Source organism: Eutrigla gurnardus (genome assembly GCF_963514095.1).
Source record: "Eutrigla gurnardus genome assembly, chromosome: 9".
Lineage (NCBI taxonomy): Eukaryota > Metazoa > Chordata > Actinopteri > Perciformes > Triglidae > Eutrigla > Eutrigla gurnardus.
The window spans coordinates 1,322,587-1,337,056 of record NC_139923.1 but is presented as its reverse complement, the minus strand read 5'-3'; the positions used below and the strand labels follow the sequence as shown (position 1 = coordinate 1,337,056).

At 43.4% G+C, this 14,470-nt stretch overlaps 1 protein-coding gene across 1 annotated transcript in view; it reads left to right on the top strand.

Annotated features, from left to right (window-relative positions):
• The window catches only part of pot1 (protection of telomeres 1 homolog), a 153,599-nt gene that overhangs the window by 133,043 nt on the left and 6,086 nt on the right, over positions 1–14,470 (top strand). The window contains exons 11-14 of the mRNA XM_084018188.1: positions 8,935–9,122; positions 9,308–9,399; positions 11,523–11,549; positions 12,536–12,692. Of these exons, the coding sequence (XP_083874314.1) occupies positions 8,935–9,122; positions 9,308–9,399; positions 11,523–11,549; positions 12,536–12,692 (464 nt within the window). The remainder of the gene's footprint in view (positions 1–8,934; positions 9,123–9,307; positions 9,400–11,522; positions 11,550–12,535; positions 12,693–14,470) is intronic.

Here is a 14,470-nt window from a genome sequence, read left to right as displayed (position 1 = left end):
CTTCTGTGTGAGAGTGAATCGTTTAGTTGGTAAGAATGACTTCTGCATGTAATCTCGTAGTCTTACTAACTCCTCCAAACTGCCGTCTTGCCTCCGTTTGAACCTGGCCAATCAGAGGGCCAGATCCCTCATAACAACCGCATAGCAACCGCATAGCAACCGGCATCGCCTCCTAGTTTCACGTTACACTGAGCGGACTGCATTGATTTTCAAAGAAACTTCTAATACAAAATGTTTTACTTTTCATGTAGACTTTCATTGTGCAAAGTTTTATTGTGGTAGGAGTAAAGGAAAAAATTAAGGCTATGCGGATATATTTTGGGTAGCCTTTATTCGATTAGTGTATAGCTCATTTGCATATTAAAATGTATTTTCAAAGAAACTTGTAATGCAAAAAATGTTTATTTTTATGGTTACTTTCATTGTGTAAAGTTTCATTTTGATAAGACTAAAGGAAAAAAATAGCCCCATTGGGGTGTATTGATGTCTCGCCTTATTGGCACACATCTCGGATTGATGAGAATTAAACATATTTCCCCAACTAGGATTTCTTAGGACTTTTAGTATGTTGTTCTGGACACCTCATAGAAATTATCTGAGCTGAAAAAAATTCTTTTACAATTTATTCTACGAAAAACGCTATTTTGCCTGGACTATTAGGGGATTTAATCGCCAAGAAAAAATCACCACAGACATTTGCATGACGCGTGCATGACGAAAAAGTCCGGTAAAAAGTCCGGTGACTATGATGATCAGGCCCACTGTAGCAAACAGACTACAATTACAGCATCTTTTGCCAGTGTAACTCCGTATGATAAGAGCAGCGGAAGACACCGGAAAGACGGATTTAAAAACCTCCTCCGCACGCTGGACAGATATACGATTCCCTCCCGCTCCGACCTCTAACAGGTTGCCGTCCCACAGCTATACGTGGAGTGTAAAGAAAAAGTGGTAAGCCATAAATGAATGACCCACCTATTTTAATGTCTGACATATTTTTTAGAAGGGTCATTTTATTTCAATAACAGTTTTTGTATTTGATTTACAATTAAATTATTACAGTTAAGGATTTTTGCACATTTTAAGACAGTCAAAGATGGCTCTTTTAGTTCATTTGTAATAACTGCCATTGGTCAAGGACTTTAAAGAATGAACATGCATGTTTCTTGTTAATAAATTCATTTGGAAGCAATTTTTAACTTTAGTCCTTGCATTAGAGTAATAGCATTCAATGTTTTAATGTTACTGTACATTGTGAATATTGCACTGAAGCTTGATTTGAAGGAAACCGTGAATCAAATCGAAATCGCAATATCTGTCAGAAAAATCGCAATTAGATCTTTTCCCAAAATCGTTCAGCCCTACCGCTCACCATGTCCGACCACCACATCCCTCTTCTCTACGCCTCGAACTGTCACCAGCTGATGCAACCTGAAATCCCTCTCTCCCTCCGCTCCTAAACTGTTCTTTCCTCACTACCATCCACAGAACAGTTCTCCTTAATGCCTACTGAGGAAGCCTCATCCATCCTTATGTCCTCACTCTCCTCTTCTTTGGACACTCTCTGTACCCCCATCTCACGACCTGCGCGATCATCTCCCTCCCCTCCCTGGCTGTCTGAACCTCTGCGAACCAACAGATCATTGTTGCGAGCGGCAGAGAGAAAATGGAAGAAATCGGGCCAGCACGAGGACCTTACTCACTACCACCGCCTCCTCTCTGACTTCACCTCAACCGTTTCAGCAGCTAAATCTGCCTTCTACCTGGCAAAGATCAACTCTTCCGCCTCCAACCCCAGGAAACTCTTCTCCATGTTCTCCTCCCTCCTCACCCTTCCTACCCCTCCCCCTCTTCCTCCCTTACTGCCGTTGACTTTGCAACTTACTTTACCAAGAAAGTAAATGACATCAGCTCCTCATTCACGCCTATACCATCCCAGAAAACATCTCCCCCAACTCTCAACTCTGATGGCCATACCAGCTTTAGCCCCCTCACCTCTGAAGACGTTCACGCCAGGGGTTAATTTGAGCCGGATCCTGCCGGAACAAGATCCGGCACCTCTTAATTTTGGCCTCCCTGTGTTCCGGTACCTATTTCGGCAGATCCGGCACCTCTCATAAAAAAAAAAATTTAAAAAAAAGAAAGAAAACACATAAAAAAATGTTTAAAATAAAATTTAAATAAAATAATAATATGCATGTATTAATTTACAGAACAAATCCCAAAAATGATGTGTTTTTTAAGATTTAAAGTCATTTGAAATCAACAAACCACGCCCCCGTCACTATTACAGAAAAAAAATTAAACATTTGAAATTCGCCGCATCTCAGGAGAAGGAAGAGAGAAAAAAACGTTAGGCATTTCGCAAACATGTCAAAGAGACAGTTGAATTTACTGTCCTTTTTCAAGAAAAAAGAAGAGTTGCATGACTCAAAACGAGTCAGAAAAGCCGGCGACGAGGGCAGCTGCAGCGGTCACGTTGAAGGTAAAAACCGGCTGCAGCAGGAGGCTAGCGCCGCTAGCCGGGTTCACCCACAGCTAGCCAAGCCGGGGCAGGAGGCTGGCACCGTGGCAGCAGCTGGTCAGGTTCACCGCCAGCCGGAGCAGGAGCCAGCTACAGCGCTAGCAGTCAGCCAGGTGGACCACCAACAGCCGGAGCAACAGGCGGGTACCCTGGCATCAGCTAGCCCGGTACAACAGCCGGAGCAAGAGGCAGGAACCGCCGCCGTGACATCAGCTGGTTCACAGGAGGAAGATTCGGAAGGAGAGGGGAGCGCACTGAGCGGAGATGGGACGTCCGGGATGGGATGCACAGTTTGGACAGCTACTCAGTTCAAAGTTAAGCAGAGCTACTACCCCTGGCTTCTTATGAAAAATACAGGTTTTGGCTGCACAACGTGTAAGGCGGTGGGGACTTTGGGGGCAGAGAAGACGGGGGGGATGAAACTCGCAAAAGAGTGGGTTTCATGCACAGTACCTCATCTGCTCCAGATATTAAAAAACAGCAACGCGCAATCAGAAAAAAAGTATTTGAACATGCCCGTACCAAGGCTCACCTAGCAGCAGCAAGCATTCTTGAAAAGGCAAAAGTGGACACTTTAGGACAGTCTATAATTAATAGTCAGTCTGAACAGATAGCCACTACAGCTTGCGTATTTCGCACAGCGTACAAGGAGGCTAAACGCCACCGTCCCGCATATGGGTTCGAACATGAGATTGATTGCCAAGAATTAAATGGACTCTATATGGGGAGGATTTTACATTCCAATGTTGCGTGTGTAAACATACAGAAACATATTTCTCAAGAAATGAAAAGAAAACTGTTTGAAAAAATAGTACAGTGCACCCCCAAACTCAGTTTAATGCTGGATGAGTCAACCAGTTTAAGCAAAAAGAGCTGCTTAATAATATACCTTAGGGCTCAGTTGCCTGATATGGACAAGCCTACAAACATTTTTACTGAACTCATAGAGCTAGATGATCTAACTGCTCATGGTATTGTCCACAAACTGTTGTCTGCGCTGGAGCGCCTGCATTTGACACAGGATTTTCTCTCTAAAACCCTCATTGGAGTAACTTGTGATGGTGCTTCTGTTATGTTAGGGCGTAAAAGCGGAGTGGCGAGTCGGCTCCAGGCCATTTTCCCTAACATTACTGTGTGGCACTGCTCAGCCCACAGGCTTGAACTTGCAGTCGCAGACGTAGTGAAAGAGATGGGCGCCATAAATCACTTTAAAATATTGATGGACAAATTATACGCAGTGTATAGCACATCTAACAAAAACCGAATGGAGCTGAGAGAGTCTGCTGAGAGCCTGGATGTCCAGCTATGCAAAATAGGTCGTATTTTAGACACTAGATGGGTGGCATCGAGTTTTAGAACCGTTGAAGCAGTGTGGAAGAATTATCCAGCACTTTACAAGCATTTCAAAACTGCATCAGAAGATCCCTCCCGTGATAGTGTCACAAAGCAAACATACAGTGGGCTTGCTATGCGCATATCATCGCATGCATTTGTTAACAACTTAGGCATAATGTGCGATGCATTGCAAGAATTATCCGAGCTCTCAGTCGAGCTTCAAAAACGAGACATTACCATCATTTCAGCACACAAGACAATTTGTCGGGAAATCAGGGTACTTGAGGCCATGTCGGATCGGCCAGGGCGCTACACTGAACTGAGCCAAAGGGGAATTGGGGAAAACTCTTTCCATGGCATCACGCTGAATGGAGGAAAATCAAGCGACAAAACACTCGACCCCAAGCAGTTTTTCCTAACTGTGGCCAAGAACTTGGAGGATCGCATGTTATCTCAAGGAGGCCGGATGCCAGATAAAACTGGATATAACAAGTTCATTGAGGAGTTGAAGGTGCTTTACGCACAGTACCGGCCCGAGGACGCAGGTGCGCTGTATGGAGAGACTGAGGTTGAGTCACTGTGTCAGCGCTTCAACATTGACAACCCGCGCGCAGTCATACGGGCCTACAGAAAGTACAGAGACTCAGATGGAAAAGACACCCCCGATGAGCTGATGGAGTTACTTGTTGCTGTCAACAGCATCCCCATTGCAAGTGCTGAATGTGAGCGCGGATTTTCTCAAATGAACTTGATTTGCACTGCCAACCGTGCCTCACTGCTCACATCCACCATATCATCTTTACTCTTCCTAAATCGTGTTGGACCCCCCCTCGCTAAATTCAACCCAGTCCCGTACGTGAGGTCGTGGGTGGCCAAAGGACTGCCACAGACACGCGCAGCAAAGCCCGAAAAAAAGAGGAGGAGGAGAATCCGGACATGCTCGTGATGTGGGGTGTTTTGGACAACTAAATGGTGAGCATACTTTATATTAATAGGCCGCCGTGCCAATCTTTGAATAATAATAATAATGGAAGATTTGTGTGATTTATAAAAAGCTCTTTTTTTTTTTTTGACCTGTTGAGAAATTAATTGCTGACTGTAGATACTGTAAGTCCCACCTGTGGCGATGTGGGCATTTGCCTGTGCTGTGCGGAGTATAGCCTAAAATAATTGTAAATTATCGTCATAACATTTATACCATGGATATAATTTGAAATTGAGTCTTGTAAGTCCCACGGCGTGGCAAGTGGGCATTTGCATGTTGTTTTCAGCACGTTTTGTGTATACGTTCCGGGACCTGTGCCCGTCTCGTCATCCCGAGCTGTTATATGTACTTTGCGTTCCGGCACCTTATGATTTACAAATTAAGCACTGGTTCACGCACTTGTTACATCTAACCGTGCCACCACCTGCTCCCTTGACCCGATTCCCTCCTCTCTTCTCCAAGACATCTCACACGACATCTTGCCATTCCTCACCACCCTGATCAACTCCTCCCTCACCTCAGGTGTGTTGGGGTTGTAGCAGGAGCAGATTTGGTTATCAACAGTTAACTATCAATATCAATATGATTATCGGTATTAATAATTATATTTAATATATTATCATGATATAATCATGAATAAACGGGGCACCACCCTGGGATCAGGGAAAAGATAACCTAAAACTGTATTCAGTCTCAATATAAAGGTTTTATACTCACATGCCAATCATCGTGATCATTGGCATGGAAGCATAAAAACAATCTAACAATTAAAAAGGCGTGAAATTCAAGCACTAGCCTTCACAACCTGCTGTTATCCAGTGACATATACAGAGACCGCTAGTTATAACATTATAAATCAGTAATAATGATCACAATCAATAACACTGCAATTAACAAAGCCTTATTACCTAACTACCTAACACACAAAGCTAAGCTTAAACAAAGGGAGAGACACACGTGGAGTGTGTGTGCGTATGTGTGTGTGCGTATGTGTGTGCGTGCGTGTGCATGTGTGTGCGTGCGTGTGCGTACGTGTGCGTGTGTGCGTGCGTGTCGAGAGAGAGAGAGAGGGAGAGATGGCTATGGGCGGCCACCAGATGGAACTATTCCTCGCAGCGTTCAGGGGCGGAGCCACTGGCGTCCGATGGAGTAGCGAGAGAGAGAGAGAGAGAGAGAGAGAGAGAGATAGCCGTATGTAGCCACCAGATGTAGCTATGTCCCTAGCGTCCGCCGGGAACAGCTGGCTTAGGACACGTGTGTGCGGCGTGTATGTGTGTGTGTGTGTTAGCGGGACACGAACAAAGAGAGAGAGAATGCGCGAGCGATATTCTGAGGCACAGAAAACGTGCCGCTATCACCCGGGCTCGCGTGAATGAACTGGCGTTTATTCCGCGAGACCGGTCTTTTAACTGATAGTAGAGGCTTTCTGAGCTCACGAATATGGCGGAGGTTAGTCGAAAACACTGTTACAGAAATCAACCCAGCTGCGTGGGTACACGATCAGTATTCACATACAGCAGCACATGAACAAACGGACTCGGCGATCCGCGATCAGAACTTAAAACACATTAACAAGAATTACAAGCATGTCCTACACTATCGAATCTCTGCTTCTGCCCAGACAAATAGCCTCTTACTTTTGTCGATGTGAGATGCGTCGATGTGAGGGTTTCCGTCCCGTGCGGCGATGGCGTTCCTTGACGCCGGCAACGGACAGTAGTTCGTGGGGCGCTTATTCAGCGCCGGATCCAATTGGTTGAAGAAAACCGTTAGTTATTCTTCCTTCTGCAGGAACAATCGCGTGGCTCGGCGATTTAGTCAGCTGATTTCAGACAAAGACGGGTCGAGTTATCCGTTCTGCTGGCAGCTGGGACGAAGAAAGTTTTTCTTCTTACCGCGGGGAACGGGAGAGTAGAGTAGAGAAAAAAGAGGGGAAAACAGTCTGTTGCTCGTCCAGCGAGTTTGGGGGAAAGACTAGAAGCCTAGAACAAAGGGAAACGCTGCAGACGTAATCTTCACCTCCTGGCGTAACGCGAGTTACTTTGGAGAGAGGACGTTTTTCTGGTGGCCGCGGGATTTATAGCTCACGGCTGGTCCGGGGGACCCCCTGGAGTCCCATGCAGTCGCCAGCCAATAGAGCGCCAGCTGTGTGACGTCAGATCTCGTGACCAGGTGGAGGTGACACTAAAATGGTGGTTGTAGTTTTTTATCTCCTTTGTCCCATTGTCTGGCCGCATTGTGTAGGCTTTGTAGGCCGCATTCTGTAGTCCTAACGGTTAGGTCCCAACAGGTGTCATCCCAGCGGCTTTTAAGACTGCTACAGTGAAGCCCCTCCTTAAAAAACCCCTTGTTCCCCTTGGAACGTGCCGCCTACAACCAACTGTCATCCTATATCTCGCAGAACAACCTCCTTGATCCTAATCAATCAGGATTCAGGACCGCTCACTCCACTGAGACGGCCCTCCTCACAGTGACCGAGTCCCTGCGAGACGACAGAGCCTCATCCCACTCCTCCTTTCTCATTCTCCTCGACCTATCTGCTGCATTCGACACAGTCAACCACCAAATCCTCCTCTCCACCCTGGCTGAACTTGGCATAACTGACTCTGCTCTCACCTGGTCCACATCATACCTGACAAACCGCACCTTTCAGGTCACATGGAATGGCTCTATGTCCAAACCCTGTTCTCTGGACACGGGTGTCCCTCAAGGCTCAGTATTAGGACCACCTCTGTTCTCACTCTACACCAGATCACTAGGTTCTGTTATTACATCGCATGGATTCTCCTACCATTGTTACGCAGATGACACCCAGTTGTTCCTCTCTTTTCCCCCAACCTCTGACACTCACATTGCAACTCGCATCTCGGACTGTCTGGCTGACATCTCTGTCTGGAAAACTGCACATCACCTCAAGCTTAACCTGAATAAAACCGAACTCCTCTTCATCCCGGGGAAAGACTGCCCTCGCATGGACCTGTCGGTCACTGTTGAGGGCATCACAGTATTGCCTTCCTCAACTGTGAGGAACCTGGGTGTAATCCTCGATGACCAACTATCCTGCACCCCCAACATCACTGCTGTGGCCCGATCCTGCAGATTTGCCCTCTACAATATCCGCAGGATTCGGACCTTCCTCACAAAGGATGCAACGCAACTCCTGGTCCAAGCACTGCTCATCTCCGGCCTTGACTACTGCAACTCTCTCCTGGCCCAGCGTATCCAGAACGCTGCAGAACGCCTCGTCTTCAATCTACCCAAATTCTCCCATGTGACCCTCCTCCTCCGTGACCTCCACTGGCTCCCTGTTGCAGCACGCATCCAATTCAAGACGATGGCACTGGCCTTCAGGGCCATCAATAGAACGGCACCCATCTACCTTCAAACACTGGTCAAACCACACGCTCCGAAGCGAGCACTTCGCTCTTCTACTTCAGCTGACCGGCTGGTACCACCATCGCTGAAATCAAACAAATGTCGCTCAGCAAAGTCCAGACTCTTCTCTGTTCTGGCGCCTCAGTGGTGGAACGAACTCCCGACCAATGTCAGGACAGCAGAGTCATTTGCCATCTTCCGAAAAAGGCTCAAGACTCACCTGTTCAGACTTCACCTCGACTCTACCCCCCCAAAGAAAAAAATATATGAATAAAAACCTTACCTATAGCACTCTGATCATAGCACTGTTGCTCTTAAGGTATGTTTTGCTGAACAGCTACTACTTTACTCAGACGAGGATCTAACACTTTGTTCTATTTTTAGCTCTTACTTTATCGGCAATGATATGTTATGTTAGTGTTAGTTGTTAGTTAGTATGTTAGTTATCCAACACTTTTGGAGTTGACTCACACTTGTAAGGATATCCTGAAATCTGCTGCTCCCAAATTGTTAGTCTTTCAAGAACATTGACATAATAATTCAACTCCAAATCAACTAACATTATATACTGCACGTTTTTTATTTATTTACTTGACATATTCTCCAAGTTCTTCCGCTCTACTGCTGCTTGTCTGTTTGACAATAAAATGTTTCTAATATTATGATGATCATGTCATGTTTGGCGTGTTAATTGGCCGGTTTATCTGTTCATCAGCCCGGGGACTTCCTCAGGATCTACAACCTACGAGCGATCCCAGGATCCAGTAAGGTGCCGGGCCTCACCAGCAGCCAGTCAGGGGAGGAAGTGGATCACCTGGTGTTTCACCTGCATGGAGGGACTGCGTATGGCAGGGGGATCCGGGTTCTTCCAGAGAACAGCCCTGATGTGCAGGAGCTGAAGAGGTACAGCAGGAGACGAGGGACAAATATAACCGAGATTAAAAAGAATTAGGAGAAAACATGCTTCATGTTGCAGCTTCGGTTCTGCTGCATAAAGAAAAGAAAATCCAACAGTATTTGATTAATTTCCCTGATAATTCCTTAATATGTTTTCAATGTATTCACTGTGTCTGTGTGTCTGTGTTTAGAGTGGTGGAGGCCTTCCCAGAGGATGAGGACTTCTTGGAACTGAATGACTCAGAGTTGCTGGAGGTCTGGAGCACTCCGCCAGAGTCTCTGGGTATGAGTGGATGTTGGATGTGTCTCATATTTATCCGTTTTTACACTGAACCATTAAATATCAAAACCTGTTTGTCCACTGAATGGACTCGCCTCATGCCGATGTCAGCATTTAGCTCAAGATACTGCTGTCATGGGTTTAACTCAACATATTGTTGGACACAGTGACATCCACTCCAGCACTTGCTATCACAAGTTGGAACCTTTGTGGTTTTAACAAAGTTTATGAAGTTAAACAACAATTCACTTACCTCATCATAACTTGGTTTTGTCCATAAGACTCTTTAAAAGTCAATTTATAACTCTTGCGCTCTAATCTTCGTATTCAGAATTTGGCCCAGGGATCATGGGAAATGACGTTCATCACATTAATCGTCACCACAGGTGAAGTGTTAAAAAAATGTACTTATCAATCACCATAACAGCTATTTAAACATTTTGGCCATGTTTTTAGTAATACAATCTTTAATAAACCATCCCTGTGGAACAAAGCTTCAGAATAGAGACAGCAATGGGTTTAGAAAGTGTAGCTGCTGAAGTGGAGGTGTGGAGGGTACACACATTGTCAAGACTCTACAGGGGAATATGGCCAATTCAACATGTATTTCATTTTTGCCATGAAAGTTCTACTGTCGATAACTGACATTAAGACAATATTTCTTTTGTATTGCAAGTTTTTTCTTAATGTTAAAATGTTGCAAATTAGATATTATCTGTAGGTGAGTTTGGGTGAATTTAGGACATGCAAACAGACAAAGCAGTAAAATAAACACCTAAATGTGTATTTTAGATATTTATTTCCATTATCTGAAAGAAGACATGTTATGGAAGCAAAATAGCCCAAAATCTCAAAGGTAATCAGTGCATGGAAAGTGATTCTTTTGCATGAAGAGTGATTCTTTTGCTTGTAGTGTCTCCCCCTAAATGCTGCGAACAGTAGTAACACTGAATATACAATGACATCAGATCCGATTATTTATTTGTGAATTGGTTTTGAATGAGCTTTTTTATTTCTCTTTATACTAAACGGCCAATACTGAAGCTGAAAAAGCTTGGAGCTTATTTCCAATGGTTGACAGCTGTCTTTAGCTGGATGATCTGACTGAATGTCCATGTGTTTCCTCTTCAGTCTCCTTTCTGTTATTGTCATTGTAAAGTATGTTCACTTTGGGATGCGTTTACGAGCATGTTGTGAAGTGCAAGCCGTTAACTGTCCAGTGGAGACTGGTTCCTTCACTGAAGAAACGGGCGGATGGATTGGAGCTGTGGGAAGCTGCTTCCATTAGCAGGGTCTTCTAAAAGCCCACGCTTCACTGGGGCTGAAATCAAACTCTGACTGTGACCTGAAGGTTTCCTCTTTGGCAAACAGAGCTTTCTCTTATTGCATGCCAAAGAGTTATTTTAAAGCTGCAGCTGTTTTCTGTGTTCAGACCTTCAGGCCCTAACCTTTTTGTGTAAGTGGACCAAATATTTATACAGGGTTTCTTTGCAGAGCACCAACATTCTTATTTTACATTTGACTTCTTTATCAACCCCCTCAGCTATTTGATTTCTTGCAGACTTAGGTAATCAAGTTTTTATATTAGTACTTTTTTGTTTCTTCTTTAAAAGGAAAAAACATAAACAATGATATTGAATGAATGACATAGAGCCAGTGATAGAGGAGAGGTGGCCAAACATTGAACATTTAATTTGTCATTTATTGCTTTGCACACATATTACACAACGTATTTCTGTGTCTGCTGCTGTTAGATGCAATTTAAATTAATTCAATACTTTTAAACCCTAATACAGTGCATGGCCTGAAAGTGCCCACTAAAAGTAAAAACAGGCAGAAATTGCCAAATCTATGTTTCTGTTCATGTTGTAAGCGCCCACTTAAAGATTATGATGTAAAAGTAAGATGCAAATCTGTATGTCTAATGTTAGTGATATGTTATGTTACTAGTTATATTACTCCTCAAACCCAAAGTGGCATTAAAAATGAACCTTAATATGGTTAAAGCAGCAGAGTCAGTAATCAGTCTGAGTTTTCTTTGAAGGCCTGTGTTACTCATCCCTTATTGGCTTGTGTCTTCCTGTATCTGGTGAAGTCCTTGATGGATCCTCTCTTTCTGCTTTCAGATGGTGGAAGGGTGGAGTGCAGCACAGGTATGAAACACAACACGCTGCAGCAGCTCAACAGCTCTGGTGTGAAGATAAACAGTCCTCATTGGTGAAATGAAACAAATGTTGCCTGTGAAACGTTTCAAGATCAGTGGTTTGGCACTTTCTCTTGGCTTGCTATAGACAACAAAAAAATCAAAATGAAACACATCTGTTTTTGCTGTAATTTTTAGGAGATGAAATTAAAGAGCTCAGACTTTTTCTACGTACACAAAAGGCCTATTACTCTCCAATTTGTTCACAAATGTGTTTAAATCTGTGTTAGTGAGCACTTCTTCTGAGATAATCCAACTACCTGACAGGATTTTGCAGGATCTAATAACTTACAAGATTTAATCATTTATGTTGGTAAATCCATCCATCTGCTTCATGCCGGTTGCATTCATTTAATTGGTTATATCATTAGAAATTATTGTTATACACTGCTGGAAAGTACTGTAAGAAATGTGATATAATAATGAATACTTAGATGCCACACCCCCTCTGCTTTATGGAAATGCATTTGATATGGTGTTAAAGGGGTCTTTAAAAGTCTTAGATTGAAAGTTTAACTTTTCAGAATCTCTTTTATATCATCACAGATCTTCAGCACACCCAGAACCCAGATAGCGTGTAACTGTGATGGAACAGCCTCAGAGCTGTGGACGACAGATAAGATTGACATTAGAGAGTCCTGTTTGCAGGATGAGAGTTTTCTTTTTGTTTTTTTTTTTAATAAAAATGAAATTATATTTGAATGATATTCAAGAGCTAGAAAGATGCACTCAGAGTGCAGATATCCGCCTGGTAGGACTGAATGAATACAAATCCTAATTTGCTAAGCCCCCTCTAAACACCAATGTGCTGTAAGACATCGTAAAACATACATTCTAACAGTTCACACAAACAAGTGGGGATGGATGCAGACTCGGCTCAAAGTTGTTGGATTATTTCATGTGACCAGATTGTGTGTTTCATTCTGTGTGTTTCAGAGAGAAGCTGTGGTCACGACACACAGCCGGCTACGCTGTCCGAGCTGAAGCGCATTGGTCCAGGTCAAGCTCACCATGTCAGAGTCCAGCTGAGATCCTATGAGCCCCAGAGACTCCACCAGGCTCTGAAACTCTACTGCAGCAAGTGCACATCAATGTAGGCTGGCTCTCACACACAACACACACACACATACACACACACACACACACTCAGAGGGGTATTCCACCAAACTCGCTAATTAAGGCGGCGCTTACCTGGTTAAGCCTGGTTAGAACTAACGCCAACTTCCACTTGCGGCTAAACCCATTCCATTAACGCATTTCAGCCGCGCCTTGTTGAGGCTTATTCAAGCCAGGTTAACCAGCCCATAATCGTGAATGTCGAATCATCGAGGAAATGGCAGAAAAGACCAGAGCAAAAATGATTGATGGAACTGTACGAGGAGTACAAACCCATCATAACCAAAAAAGGGAATACTGTAGTGATAAATAAAAATTGTGAGGCTGCTTGGGCAAGAATTGCCGAGCAATTAAATACGGAAGTACTGTTAAGAGTAACATGTTCTAATATAACACTGACAACGATTTCTCAAACGTGAGGATAGTGTAGAGGTAACGCGCCGGCTTTGCACTCGGCAGGTGACGGTTCAACTCTGACCATGGAAGTTTGTGAAGCTTCTTTCTTTGGCCGGAAATCTCTTTCTCTCTCTCTCTCACTCACTTTTTTTTAAGATAGGCCTAGTAAATGCATCTACATTGACCAACTCATTTATCTCAACAATTCAATGAACACATTCAATGAACCTATTAATGAACTCACCTGAAAGGAATTTATGTGGCTGAAAATTGCATGCAGCAATGCCTTTGTCATTGGGATCTATAACATGCTATTAATAATAACATCTTTATGCCTATCATGTTTTTGCAAGTTATATTTGGGTTTTGGGGAAGTTGTATGACATATTTATCATAGTTAAGGTAAAATGTTGATCTCATTCTCTGATCTAAAGACAATTATACAGGCAAAAAAAAAAAAAAAAAAACACATGAGATGTCCTCGCTGGGATGTGAACCTGGGATGCCCACTTTTGGGGGCAGGAGCATCACCACTCACCCAACTGGGGGCTCTAGATTCATATTTTTTTAATTGCAAGCATGTATTCTTAGACGCTTGATGTAAATATAGTCTGTTTGTACTTCATATATGTAATTTTGGTAATTTTTGGTCTTTCACGTGACGAAATCACGAGGACTAGACTTGGCGGAACCTTCTGCTGGTACAGTTGTTTCCGACAGACGGACTTCTCTGAAACCCCCGCTAAAGTAAGCCTGATGGTTAGCCTGCCCCGGGGCAGGCTAGTTTGGTCGGATAAATTCCCATGGTTACTTAGCGGAGAGTGCCTCAAGTCACGTTGATGGAACGCAACTCTCGCTTAAGGTAGCGAGGCTTATCGAAATTAGCCCGGCTTTGCGCTTAGCGAGTTTGATGGAATACCTCTCAAGTCCACTTTTGTTGTTGTTGTTATTATTATTATAATTATTGTTATTGTGTAATTATTTGAGCTGTTTTTTATTAATTAATTTTAAATTTATTCATTTTTTTCATACTCTCTTCTGTCTCTTTGTCAGTTTCAATTATACTCACACGCTTAGATATGATCCAACTGAATATTTATATTATCCAGCTTGAAGAGCAACTTGCAGGTTGAATTTTTTTTCCACTGAATTTACACTAAACTTTTCCTGAAAATGACTCTTTGGAAAGTTAATGTCGGCTTTCATGTGTTTTACAAGACACAAGGGCAAGGTTTTCAAATGAAATTGAGTTTAAATCAAAGCGCTTAGCTCATTTCAGATTCAGCTGTCAGGAGACAAATGAATCATTGTGGTTGTTTATACAAAAATAATGAAATATCTGACATCCCTCTAATATCA